This window comes from Medicago truncatula, chromosome 8 (assembly GCF_003473485.1).
Source record: "Medicago truncatula cultivar Jemalong A17 chromosome 8, MtrunA17r5.0-ANR, whole genome shotgun sequence".
NCBI classification, from domain to species: Eukaryota; Viridiplantae; Streptophyta; class Magnoliopsida; order Fabales; family Fabaceae; genus Medicago; species Medicago truncatula.
This window is the reverse complement of record NC_053049.1, coordinates 37,062,637-37,076,035: the sequence shown is the minus strand read 5'-3', so window position 1 is coordinate 37,076,035 and position 13,399 is coordinate 37,062,637. Positions and strand designations below refer to the sequence as shown.

Below are 13,399 nucleotides of genomic sequence, written 5' to 3'. Positions count from 1 at the left end.
TTTTTTTTAATGCATGAATCCTTTATTTTGTCTTGGTTTTATTTCTTGGTTCGAATGTAATTATCCTTAATGTTCATCCGTACTCTTGCTATATCAACCTTGGTGCCGTGAGGAGTGATGTCTGATGATGAAGAATCTGGTGTTAGGAATGATTTTTTTACCTTTTGCAAATTAGTAGGTGATTGGTCAATTATAAATCAAAGGTTCCGTGAATACACGACTATTTTTCTAGTTATTTAAAAAATACTGGGCTGAAATACGTGTACAAAACAAACACTCAGTATGACTAGAGGGTATGAAGGTAAGGTTTAGCATGGGAAAGCTACTTTTTTCCCACCATGGGAAAGTTAGTTTTTGACCATTAGATCAAATCAAGAACACATCCTTATCATACTCCCTCATCACTAGATTTTATAATTTTCTTATTTTAAAAATAAAAAATATATTTCGAAATTAAAATAAACATTTAAAAATAAAAAAATAAATTTAAAATACCAGATTCCACAGTCGGGAAATACCATAACCAGACAGTTTGAAGTGAAAGCACAAAAATTACTACAGCATTTGCATGTACAAAACACCTGACAATTTTCACTTCTTACCCTTTTTTCCTCTCTTGTTTTTCTTAGATTTGTTGTTATTCCCCCCTTTGTTATTTTCCTTGGCCTTTTCATGTCCTGAATTAACCGGACCTTGAGAATTGTTGGACACGTTACCTTTTGATTCCTTCAAAACATTTTGCTTGTGGTCATCATTGCCTACTGCAGTGCTGGCTTGTGATGGATCGGACTCAACATTGGTATTCCTTTGAACCAAATTCAGCTGATACAAGATGTGCTCTACTTTTGATCGTCCCGAACGAATTTTCTTTGAAAGTACAATTACAGTGTCCTTCTCAATCACCGAATCACTGGATAATAGACGACAGAAAGATTAACAAGTAAGTAAAGCAAAATAAGAAAACCATATTGCAATGTCTTAAAGTGCTGATTAGTGTTGGACAGCAACCTAAAAACTTGTCTACAATAATTACTCATGACAAGCTACTTATATAACTTACCTCATGTTCATAGAGGCTCTAAGTTGCTTCATTTCATCAAGCAAGCTCACAAACTCCTCCATTTCAATTTTGTTTTCCATCTTGACAGGGTTGTGTACCAACAAATTCCAAAGTCTAATGAAATGATCCAAAAAACCCTGGAGAGAATGAAAAGAGCGAAGAAAAAATTACTTGTGATAAAAGAATATAAATATCAATCATTTGATGTAATAACGTTATTTTATTCAAACTCAACAAAAAGCTGGCTGACCTTTATCATCATGAAATCAGGTGAAACATTATTAAGCCATGATACATCAGTTGAAGACTCGAAATTTTCCAACCAATTCAAGAAGTCATCATTCACAGACAAGTTAATTTCATCTTTGATCTGTCCATCTGATGCCTGATCTGAAACAGAAGCAAGGCTTTTATCTTGAAGGTTTGAAGGAAACTCCTTAGATTTTGAATCAGAGGCTTCTGCTATGGTTTCCTCAGCCACATAGTCAACTGTACTAGGAAACAATGTTTGTAATATGAGCTCTCTTTTTTGGCATATCGTTAAATCCACAAAGATAGCATCTGAACACACAATTTCTGTAGAATTGTTCTGAAGCTTGGCAATTATCAAGGGATTGCCAATCACTTTAAATGCCTCGGCAATGACTTCCAAACCCAAGTGTTTCTTTCCTTTTTGAAGAACATTGCAAAATTCCAATGGCAGTTGATCGGTTATATGTCTCTTCCCCAACAAATTGCGAAGTAATTGTAAATACTTCCCACTCCCAGAGCTGAGATGAAGTGAACACATTGAAACAACCAACCTCAGAAGAAGCGTTGGAAAATAATTCTTCACATCCAAGTTTGATTTTTTAATCCAGTTTTTAGTACCATTTTGATCATAAACAAACTCACGGAGGATATTGGCGATAAAATCATGGGCACTGACTAATTCATTAGACATGAAGCTCAAATTTGAAAGGGAATTTTCATCTTGGCAAATAAGCCACTCAATGAAAGATGATTTTGTCGCATAAATGAACCCCTTCCAGCATGAAGTCAACAGCAGTAGCCGTTCAACAAGATACATAAAACAATCGGGAGATATATAGTCAACTTCCTTTATCCAATTCACGCTGCAAGTATATTGCAATGCAAGGTAAAGCTTACGAGTGCAATGCATCTCTAAAACCGCCTTATCAGCTGACCCGTTTACTGAATTCAACCGCAAGCTTTGAATGAAATTGTTCCAGTCATCTTTATCATCAAATCTAGTCATGACTTGCACGAACAGATCATCTTGTACATTAGCTGTGCCAAGAATCATAACAACCACCCTTCCAATTTGACCATAGGTCAATGTATCTTTCCGTTTAGTGTTTTCATTTATGCCTTCTTTCATAATATCCTGCCAAGCTTCAGTTACCCTTTGATAAACCATTTCTTTTGCCAGCGATTTCTTCCAGTCAAGGGGAGCTACATGGTGGAATAAACACTCAATTGGCAGTCTGTAAAATCTCTCCAATGTTTTTAAGTTACCGTGGCCATGCCTAAAACATTTGGACTTGAGAAGAAATTTTGAAACCTCATAGATATGCAATAAAGACTGCACTTGACAGAATTCAGAAAAAGCTTTATTAACTGAAAACTTATAGAGTGCATCGAGGTTTTTCAAGACATCCATGCCAACAGAAAGTAACTCTGAACTCCAATAACTCTGAGCAAAAGAAACTAAAGGTTGAACATCAACAGAGACTAGCCTACCCTTCTTCTTTAGAAACCTATCACCCAATTTCATCACCCAGGTAGCATCAGGGATGAGCAAAAGGTAAATGTCAGTTAGATTATAAATCTGCTTCTGAACACCCAGACAATTCAATGCAAACTTTACATAACTGTTATGCTGATGAGACTCTGGAGTTTTGAAATTTGAAAGGAAATCAAGCATTTGAACAATATTATCCTTCCAATATGTCCAACAATAAAACAATGTTTCCACAGAAAATTGATTCTTCATAATCATGCCTTCAACAGAAACATCAAACAAGCTGTCTTGCCAGACATACTTAGATGAGTTCAGCCGAAAATGAGAATCCAGCAGTTTCCACAAACATAATATTTCCCCTCTGATACTGCTATAAATGCGAGAAGATTTCAATTGATTCATTATTTCAAAAATGTTGTCATGCTTATTTGATAGAATTTCAGCTTCTGTAGATGCAAGCTCATAAAAGCTGCTTGAAACTCCCTTTGCAAATGTCAAAGCTTTTCCCAAAAGCTCAGCCTTCAGTGTAAACTGCTTTAAGGGCCATGCTTTGCTTCCCCCAGACCAAAGAGAATTTGCAAGTACATAGAAAATCATGAGTTCATATGCTTCCAAGAATTCACCAGCTTTTCCTAGCAAATCAGCCTCGCGAAGAATATCACCCATCATCTTAGCAATATTTACAGCCTCCATATAGTTGCCTGATTCCTCTTCCAATTCAAGAAGTTCATCAAGTAAACTTAACGATTGTAAGAACTCACGCTTCATATCCATCGAATGAAAAGCTCTAACAAACTTCATCATGGACTTGATATCTTTGTTGTCAAAATATTTGCGGGCACAATTTTCCAGATATTTCTGTTCAATTGCGTACAAATCATGACTATTAGCCCAACCAGGGTCAGCACTTTCATTTTGTTTCCAGTGCTGAATGTAATGTAAGCCAATGTCAAACAATCCACCTTTTGCACAAACATTCAAACAATCCGAGAAGAAACATCCTTTAGCATACACTTGAGCTGCCATGTCAAAACAACGAGCTAAATAAAAGCAATCGCCTGCCCTTTTCAAATCAGGCTCTTCACATTTTTCCAAGTAAAGCTTCCCTGTTAGCAATAATTCGATTAATTTTGTAGAGTAAAATTTACCGTGCAAAAAGTAAGTTAAACCTGAGAATCAATAAAAATGTGGGCAGGCTTAGGTGATCTCATTAGGGGACTAAAAGATATTTAGACTATAATATTTGCTTGTACAACAACAAAATAAGTTAAATCCCTATCTCAAATCAAATGAACTCATCAACAACAAAACAATTAATAACACTCACATAACTTGAAGTCAATAAAATAGTATATCAGTAACTACAACAAAAGTTAGGTCTAGAGGAATGTTGTAAATACTAAATAGTTATAATAGAAGCTTAAGTTTCTATAACAAAAGCTATGTTTAGATGATATCCTAATATTGAATATTTTGACAGAAAATGACATAAAACTATAGACATAGATGCCAAAGCTAAAGTTTATACCAGCTCTTTCATGATCCCCCAAATCAGAAAAACACTGGGCAGAAGACTCAGCCATTCCAATGCCTTCAAAAATTTCAGCAGCTTCCCTAAGGATTGCATTTGCATCCTCAGGATTCAAGTCACGTAACCGATTTGCAGTTGCCCTAAGACCAGCAGCCTTAGACTTTTTTTCCCAATAAGAGTCCCCTGCTCTTTCAAAACACATTGTTGCCATCTCGTAGTTATTTTGATAATATAACTGCAATGGAACAGTCAAAAGAATACATCATTTGGAGCAAAATAATACTAGACAAAAGCAGAGCATCCAAAAGCTTTGCTCTATACGTTACACAGTAAAAAATATATAATCACGTAATATCACATACGAGGCATTTAGGTATAGGATTAATTTAAGTTGCAAAGAAAATAAAAATAAAAATAAATAAAAACAAGCTGAGAAGTAATACTGCTTAATGATTCAGTATAAAAAAAAAATGAGATCTATTAATAAAATCCATTACTAAGACAGCACAATAAATATGATGATAAAGTACAAAAACAACCTTTTTGCCACGTGACTTCCATTCTTCTGGACTACTTGCAACTTTCATTGCCTGAGCAAGTGAATCATCGAGCTCTTTGAATTGTACAAGACACTTCCTTTTCCAATAATCAAACATGGGTTTGCAATACTCCTCTGTGTTCTCGCAAATCCACAATCTCTGTCTTGTACGAGTTATAGCCACATATAGTTGTTTTAGCTCAGAACACAAAATATTATGTTTGGAATCACTGAAAGTTGGAAAAGACTTGGATTCTGTAGGTTCCAGCATATCTTGTTCGTTCATATACTCATAAATCACCCTCCATCGATTTTTCAAAGGTGAAGTGCCGAAAAAGTTGTACAACAGTACATCCTGTAAAAGAACACAAATTACCGTTCAAATAAATAAACATAAAATTCAAAACAAAATTGAATCAGATATGATGATTTTTAACCTACCTGAAACTCAAGCCCTTTGCACTCCAAGATAGTTAAAACAAGAGCTTGTTTCCCAACATAGTTTAAAATTTCCTTTCGAGCATAATCATCGCGTACCAAAATTACTTGCTCTGCTCCAAAGCCAACAATTTTCCCACTCTCATGTCCAGTGTTGCCAAAAATAGTTACAATTGCATTTTTCCTGCTTCCACATTCAAGAACTACCGGAGCTTCCCCGTATATCAAACTGGTCTCAGGCTTCAAAACATCAATAGAATGAGGGAAAAAACGGAAAAGAAGCTCAATGGTGCTCTGAGACAATTTCAATACTCCAGCATGAGTCCGAAAGTTTTGATTCAACAAAAATGTTTTAGAAACTTTCACTTTAACCTTTTCTTGGTTATAAGCAACTCTCTTTGATTCTAGCACAAACTTCTTGTAAAAGAGAGATTTTATATCCTGGAATCTAAAATCAATTCCCCTTGCGATGGTCTGTGCAGTATCACCACAAAAAACAAAACCCTCTTCTACATTTTGACACACATATTTAAACAAAGCAATCTGACTCATGGTTAGATCTTGCACTTCATCAATATATACAAAGTGCATTTCATCACCCTCATATTTGTTGATTCTGAGTCGGCGATGAAGGTCGTCAACAATATCAGCCAAATCAAAATCGCCTTTATCCAACTTCATTTTTTCATAACTTTGATAAATATCATAAATGATCTCCCTTTTCTGCTTGCTTAAACTTGACGCCCGGTTTTCAGACAATGATAGATAATCCTGACGACTTAATTTCCCTTCACCAGGCTCCACAGACTGCATACTCCCCTTTATATGAGACACGATTTCAGTGAACACTCTGGACGAATCTAGCGTCTTGGTATATTGAGAATTGAAATGGGGCCAATATAATGATTCAAACCTGTCATATGTCACCTCCTTCTTCCTTATAAAAGTCTCTAAAGCAACAGATCTTACACCAAGGTTCTCACTTAAAGAAGATAGATCACTAAATCTTTCAAAATAAGAATTCCCCACAGTCCCATCAAGCATCATTAAAAACTTCTGAAAAGTTATCACAAGGGGATATGAGTTGGTGGGAAGATTAACAAAAGAATCAGGTATATTCTTAAACTGTATTGATGTATCAACATCGACAATATCTTCATCAATAGAACAACTTTTGGCAGAAATATCCCCGCCACATATGAATCTGTATGCACAACACAAATAATATTAGATACCAATTAAAGACTGCATAGAAAACTCTGAAATAAATTAAATTTAAGTGAACTCAGGGAATAAACATGAGGACCAAATTATTTCAAAAGACTTGCAAAGTGATACTACAACGGTTACTAAAATTAAGGAGTTACAACAGTGTATCCTTTACACCATTACTTAATTTCTTAAGTAGAAAGCAAAGTTAAAAACTGTAATCTCAGAGGAAATTTACTATATACCTGATGGCGAGCCAAAAACATAGTATTGTGTGTGTGTGTGTGCGCGCGTGCGTGCGGGGGTTAACACTAAGCGAAGGACACATAAGGAAGGCTAATGGGTATTAAGGAGACAGTGAAATAGTAAAAAGTTTGTGGGGCACTCCATCCGCCTGTGTATACACCTTAACATGCAATTCACTACTGAAATTGCAATCCATGCAGGAAATGTTGGGGGAAATCATTAATGTATAAAAAATAAGTGAGTTTTTGCTTCAATAATAAACATGTTTTAGTCTAAAAACAAATATTGGTTAGTAAATATGCATGGTAAAAAACTAACAAAATTATATCATTAATGAGAAAAGGCAACATAATAGATCACAAAATAATTACATAAAGAAAACTATAAAATGATGTATAGAAACTACAAAAGTTATATGAAAACAATCCAACAGATATTGTCAGGACAGATAAAAATTAATGTGTATTTATTAAAAAAAAAACACAGATAAGTAAAAGATGCTAAAATTAAACAAGTCCTAGTATTATAGACCACATTTTTAGCATTTGGAATTAACAAGTAGGTGAGGATATCCTTTGACAAAAACATAAGGTTCAACAAGATATTTTAACAGTAATTTATCTAACAAGAAGAAAGAAAAATTCATATTCTGAAGTACAAATTCCATACCTTTTCATTCTAACGACCTGTTGTTTCACTGCTTGACAAAGTTTCGGACTCACTGTTACAAATAATTGTTGTAAGACAGGCCTGTCATTCACGGTAGAACTGTCTTTATACTCTTTATCATCATTCAAACAAGGAACATCAACATTCTTAATTCCGTATGTGTGTTCAAGAGCTGCATGGTGCAATTCCTCCTTTTTAAATAACTTCATGGTCAAAACAGTGGTTTTCCCAGTACCAGAGCGACCCAGTACAAATGTACTTTTAGAAAAGAGTATTATGTCATGTTCTTCATCTGATACTTCAAAAGGAAGTTCCAGTTCATTACTGTTACGATCAGAAAGCAAGTGGCTAACCACAACAGATGATAAAGAATAGAATTTCATCAATAAAAAACTTTCCTCAACCTTTGAATTCTCAACATAAATTCTTTGATCGCAGCAACTCAATTCTGCTTCATTTTCATTACTATCAAGATTCTTAATTTTGATAATTTCTGTTGATTTCTCCCAATTCATTGGAACCTCCATTTTCCTAGAAAAGCAAAACAAAACCGCGATCAGTTAGCTATTGTAGTTTAGGGTGTAATAAACTACAACTCTAATTACTTACCCCTCAAAACATTGCTCACTGCAGCGCCTTATAAAATCATCAGTATAGCTTCCAAAAATACTATCAAGACGCTTCACTACTTTCGGAATATCCTCTGGAGGCAGTATATCCCATATCCTTAAAACTTGAGTGAAATTCAATTCTTTTACTATGTCCTTTGAACAAACAATAAAAAGACCTTCAACTTTATATTGCTTTAACATCTGGGATGAATTTCCACAAAGCAAATCCACTTTTATCCTTTTTGGTCTCCACCCACTAGAGAGTTTGAGTAAGAGGTTAAGCACCGACTTCTTTGTCCGCTTTGACGGAAGATTTTTAAATGACTTGAGGAAGTTATCACTAAAAAGAACCTGCACAATTGTTGAGGGTTAAAAGGAACAAAAGGTAAAGCACATGATCACAGTAAGTAATATTACAATATTGAAATCCAAATACCTTCCACCTAGAGTTTCTGAAAATGAGACTATCTGCATTAAGCAAATCGTCAAGTTGATCCAGCTCTTTCTTGGCATCCCAGATACCTTTCGCTAAATCCTCGTCTTCATCCGCATTAAAGAAAAGTTGTCGCTTTTTAGCATCAAGCACCAAATCTTTCCATACATTTTCCTGACTTACTAGGGTCTTTTCATTTCCCAATATCCATAGACAATGCCTGTTGAATATTAAAATCAATAGCATTAGAGCAAACATTCGTTTTGGACAAAAACAAATGCAATTGTAACAGCACGTGGTAGGTTTTACCTAGCCCTGGTAAGAGCAACATTAGTCCTCTGGTTATTGGAAATGAACCCAAGTGATGTACTACAATCAGTTCTGACGGTGGATAAGATAATTATGTCCTGCTCCCCACCCTGGAAACCATCTATTGTTTTCACCTTCACATCGAAACCTTCGTGCTTATCATACTTCTGTCCAAGCATATCCTGAAGTGAAACAACTTGGGCAGCATATGGAGACACTACACCTATACTGAGGTTCTCATTTGACTCAAGCCATGCTGCATTCCACACAAAATAATTAAGCAGGCAGTATTTCTCTATTAGAAATATGTTTCGCATTAACAGAGCATTCATAAACAATTCATAATATCTAGTGTATACCACATGTTTATAATGTATTTTATGTCCTTTGCTAGAAGGGGTTTGTAGTACAGATCATTTTAAAATAAAAAATATTGTTTTCCCGATAAATTGACCACATTATAAAAATTAGGCTTAAGTGCAGTTTTGCCCCCCCCTATTTTGACTAAATCGGAATTTTACCCCCTATTTTAATGTTTTTCGGAATTTTGCCCCCCACCGCATTTGAGTGCAACTTGGCTGATGTGGCAATGGTGATTTGGATTTTAAATATTATCTTATTATCCACCTAATTAATTATTTAAATTAAATAATTTTTAATTACAAAAAATAAATAACTTTTTAAAAAAAATCGAAAAAAAACTTTAAAAAATACCTTAAAATCCAGAAAATTAAATTTTTAATTGCATTTTTTTTTTAATTCAGAATATTTAATATAAATAATTTAAATAGGTGGATATTATTTTAATATTGTTTAAGCCACATCAGCACAGCTCCTGAAAAATATTAAATTGGAGGGGTAAAATTCAGATTTTTAAAATAGGGGGGCCAAAATTCCGAAAAACATTAAATTGGGGGGGGTAAAATTCCGAGTTTTAAAATAGGGGGGGTAAAATTTCGATTCAGTCAAAATAGGGGGGGCAAAACTGCACTTAAGCCTAAAAACTATAATACTTTAAGCAAACTGTAGCCATGCAGTTTAGCAAACAAAAAATAATTTATCTTATTAAACCAATCACAATCGAAATAAATATTTTCTCTAAAGGAAAATAAACACAGTAACATTATACAGGACTGTTAATACCTTAATGCTTGAAATGTCACCAATAAACAAACATTAAACCAATCACAGTCTAAAGAAATATTTTCTCGACGGACTAGTATCATCCTGTGCAGAGAATGCATGAATTCTAACATGATAAATAACAACAGATAATTCATATACATAAATTACACACACGCACACATACAAACCTCTAAAACAATTTCTGATTATTTTCATCACAACCGCCACTTCAACCATATTTTTCCGGCTTCGTCCAGCATCATCAAACTCTTCGGTGCCACCAATTATATTAATAAAGGAATATGGACCAAACATTTGCCCTGGGAGATATTGTTCCCTGTAGTTCTTTGCAATAACATTTGGAGCATCAAGAATTTGGTTCAAATAGAAGCACGAATTTGGAAAGGAACTAATTGCAGGATGCATCCTGTACTGTATATTGAGCAAATGATTTGGATGACCCAATGTGCTCAGTCTCGCAAATAAACTTCTTCCGAAACCAACTTCAAAAGAAACCTTAGACATATTAAGGACAGGTATTAGTATTAATGGTCAATGGAAAACTTTATAACATTAGTGAAAATGCAGGAACCAGGGTACTAAAAGTTAACTAAAATGGTCATTTTTAGAATACATACACTACTTTCAATCATGGCTGGTAGCTGGCGTTCATCTCCAACAAGAATGGCATGGTTTATGTCCGAAAGTAGTAGAGGTATGATTGACTCACATTCCTTCAACTGGGCAGCTTCATCGATTACTAAAACATCTAGTGGTTCCATGTCAACAGAATGCAGCTTAAAGGAACTAGAAGCAGTGGAAAATATTAATAAAGATGATTGTAAACAGAACTCTCTGATTGACTCTTCAGTCACAACATCTGGAAGGTTGAGGTCACCAAGTGAAACTTTAAGGGTTCTTAATAGAGAAAGGCATTCAGTTCTGCTCTGGTGCAATGAGTATTCAGCAGCACTTACAACAACTGACTCGAAAGAACTGTGTTGACTTTCTGGAGGAGAGAAAAGCTCTTCCAATTTTTCACAAACAATGTTATTTTCAAACAGCAAAGCTTGAAATGAACCGAGAGAGTAAATAAGACGAGCCAAATCTTTCAAGTTATGTTCCATAATACAACTTCTGGCAATATGAGTACATAAGATGGAGATGCAGTCTCTGAGTGGCGATGCTATAGCCAGAAACCTCTCTCTGACAAACTCCAGAAAAGATTTGTGAATCCCCACACAAGAATCTGATGGGCTGTCATCTTTTGCCCTATTAAAGTTATTGTCATCAGTTTGATCTTGTTCCTTTCTCATCTCGTTCTCAATGAATATCTGATAGTGGGAAACACAGTTTTCAAGAAGATCAATCATTGAAGCAAAACTATAATTCCAACCATTAGGTGGGGTGAAACACAGTATTAGCTGCTTGACACGATAGTCCAAATATATCTCTTCAATTTCTGCACCAACTTTGAGCCGCTCATGATTCCCAAATAACAGCATGTCTCCCAAATTACAAAACAAAGCATCGGAATTTCTATCAAACGATTCTCTCACCATGCTCAAGACACGCGATGCCACTTCCTTAATGGCAACATTTGTTGGAGCACAAACAAGAGTCCTACAGTTCATTTTGAATAGAGCAAAAAGCAGTGTGCCTAATGTTTTTGTTTTTCCAGTTCCTGGTGGACCCCAAATAAGATCCACTGTAGACTTGTGATTGCAATGGAAGGAAGAAAGGCACGCACAAATAGCCTGGTTTTGTGACTCATTCAACTCAGATGACAGCCTTTGATATGTTTCATCGTCCCTAAGAGCATCAGTCTTCGGAGAACAGTAATAACAGTCTTCATCAACCTACACCCCAAAATACATCCATTAGAGTTTGCATAAATGAAATGTCAAAATATGTTCTACTTGGAAATAGTCAGGCTCAATATCAATAAACTAGAAAATGTCGTTCACCACAAAGGGAAATGCTAAAGAGTGTTCCTGAGACACTTGTTAGCATGATCCTTTATAAATAATTAAACAATACAACTTCCAACTACATACTTTCTTTCTATAATAATGCTACAACCGTAACAATCAATCAATGGTGAATATCAAAATAACATAAACTTCAGTTATTTCATGGGAACAACTGATAATCTTATATTTGCAGACTTCGAATCACTGAATCAAATCTTTAACATAAAAACAACTCTCTTACCACATCAATAGCACATAAAATCTTCTGAATCAGCTTTGAATCTCCATCCATATGTAGCGCGCTCCATATTCTTCTGTTGGGGATTATATTCGTCAAGAATATAATAAACAAAGATTTTTGCCCTATTTCATCAATGTCAATGTCTTTAGAAGCAATGACTTTAAAAGTCGACATAACTTTAGTCTCATCGTCGTCTCCTTCAATCTCCTCATCAAGAATCCCAGCAGACAACACAAAACTCCAAGTCCTTCCAGACCTTTGCAAATCATTAACCGTTTCAGGTTTAAAATCGGCCAAAATAAAAACATCACCAAACAATGTTTTGTATAACTCTTTTCCATGACCAGATGACCTGTTTTTCCAGGTATCAGTTTTAACAACGTAGTGATTCCTACCATATGAATGTGATCTTGAATGTTCAAGTGAAATCACTTCTGCATAAGGTGAACTTGACAAAATTTCCATACAAGAACAGAGTTGTGCTCGAGTTTCCTCCAACAACGGATACACAAATGACTGAAAATACTGTTCAGCGGAAGCGAATGATAAATCGATGTAATCAACCTACAAAAAAAAAAAAAAAAAAAAGGATTAAAATGTAATGTCAAAGAAAGATAATTAATGTGAGAAAGTAAGAGAAGAAAGTTGAAAACCTTGTTGTTGTAAAGTTCTTGGTTAAAAATGTCTTGGAGAGACCAAGAAAAGATGGTGTCTATGAAGTTTTGATCGTCATGGTAAGTAGTTTTCTTCTTCTTCTTCTTCTTTGAAGTTGAAGTTGAACGGTTCATTGTGTGTAGAGGTTTTCTTTCTTTCTCAGTAACCAAAACAAAAATGTAAAGAAGAGGTTTTGAGTTGATAGATAGAACACTGAAATGAGTAGAAACAGTAACAGTGGAATAAAATAAAAGAAATGGATTTCTTAATAACCAAGAATAGAAACAGAAATGAAAAGTTGTACTGTGCATGTAAAATTTCAATATTAATGGGGTCATTAGTTACAGGTTAAAGAAATACTATTTGGCTCTGAAGCCCGGATACGAGATACGATACGGATACGATACTGCATCGATACGCTGATACGGAAAAATTTCAAAAATCAAGATACGATACGGCTAGGATACGTTAATAAAAAAAATTATATAATTAAATGTACAATATAATTGTAACCATTTTTTTAATATGCAAGTATATTAACAAACACAAGAAACCAGGCTCGTAACACATTAATATAAATATAAATAATATTGACGATTAAGAGAGTGATCATTAGTC

At 34.7% G+C, this 13,399-nt stretch overlaps 1 protein-coding gene across 1 annotated transcript; it reads right to left on the bottom strand.

Annotated features, from left to right (window-relative positions):
• Positions 1-473: 473 nt before the first annotated feature.
• LOC112418173 (uncharacterized) lies at positions 474-13,006 on the bottom strand. The gene is made up of 14 exons (XM_039828927.1): positions 12,781-13,006; positions 12,128-12,691; positions 10,552-11,772; positions 10,102-10,429; positions 8,789-9,044; positions 8,483-8,699; positions 8,045-8,397; positions 7,436-7,966; positions 5,315-6,515; positions 4,875-5,228; positions 4,333-4,570; positions 1,311-3,910; positions 1,061-1,197; positions 474-910 (listed from the first exon to the last, which is right to left on the bottom strand). Exons 1-14 carry the CDS (start codon positions 12,913-12,915, stop codon positions 592-594), a joined length of 8,454 nt encoding a protein of 2,817 aa, XP_039684861.1. The 5' UTR covers positions 12,916-13,006; the 3' UTR covers positions 474-591.
• Positions 13,007-13,399: the final 393 nt, after the last annotated feature.

Bases quoted from the DNA above. Each gene is read 5' to 3' on its own strand.
- LOC112418173 (XM_039828927.1), bottom strand. From the start codon at position 12,915: ATGAACCGTTCAACTTCAACTTCAAAGAAGAAGAAGAAGAAGAAAACT. The intron at 8,398-8,482 runs GTATTTGGATTT...ACAATTGTGCAG, and splicing joins TCAGAAACTCTAGGTGGAAG to GTTCTTTTTAGTGATAACTT. The intron at 6,516-7,435 runs GTATGGAATTTG...TTGTGCATACAG, and splicing joins CAGGTCGTTAGAATGAAAAG to ATTCATATGTGGCGGGGATA.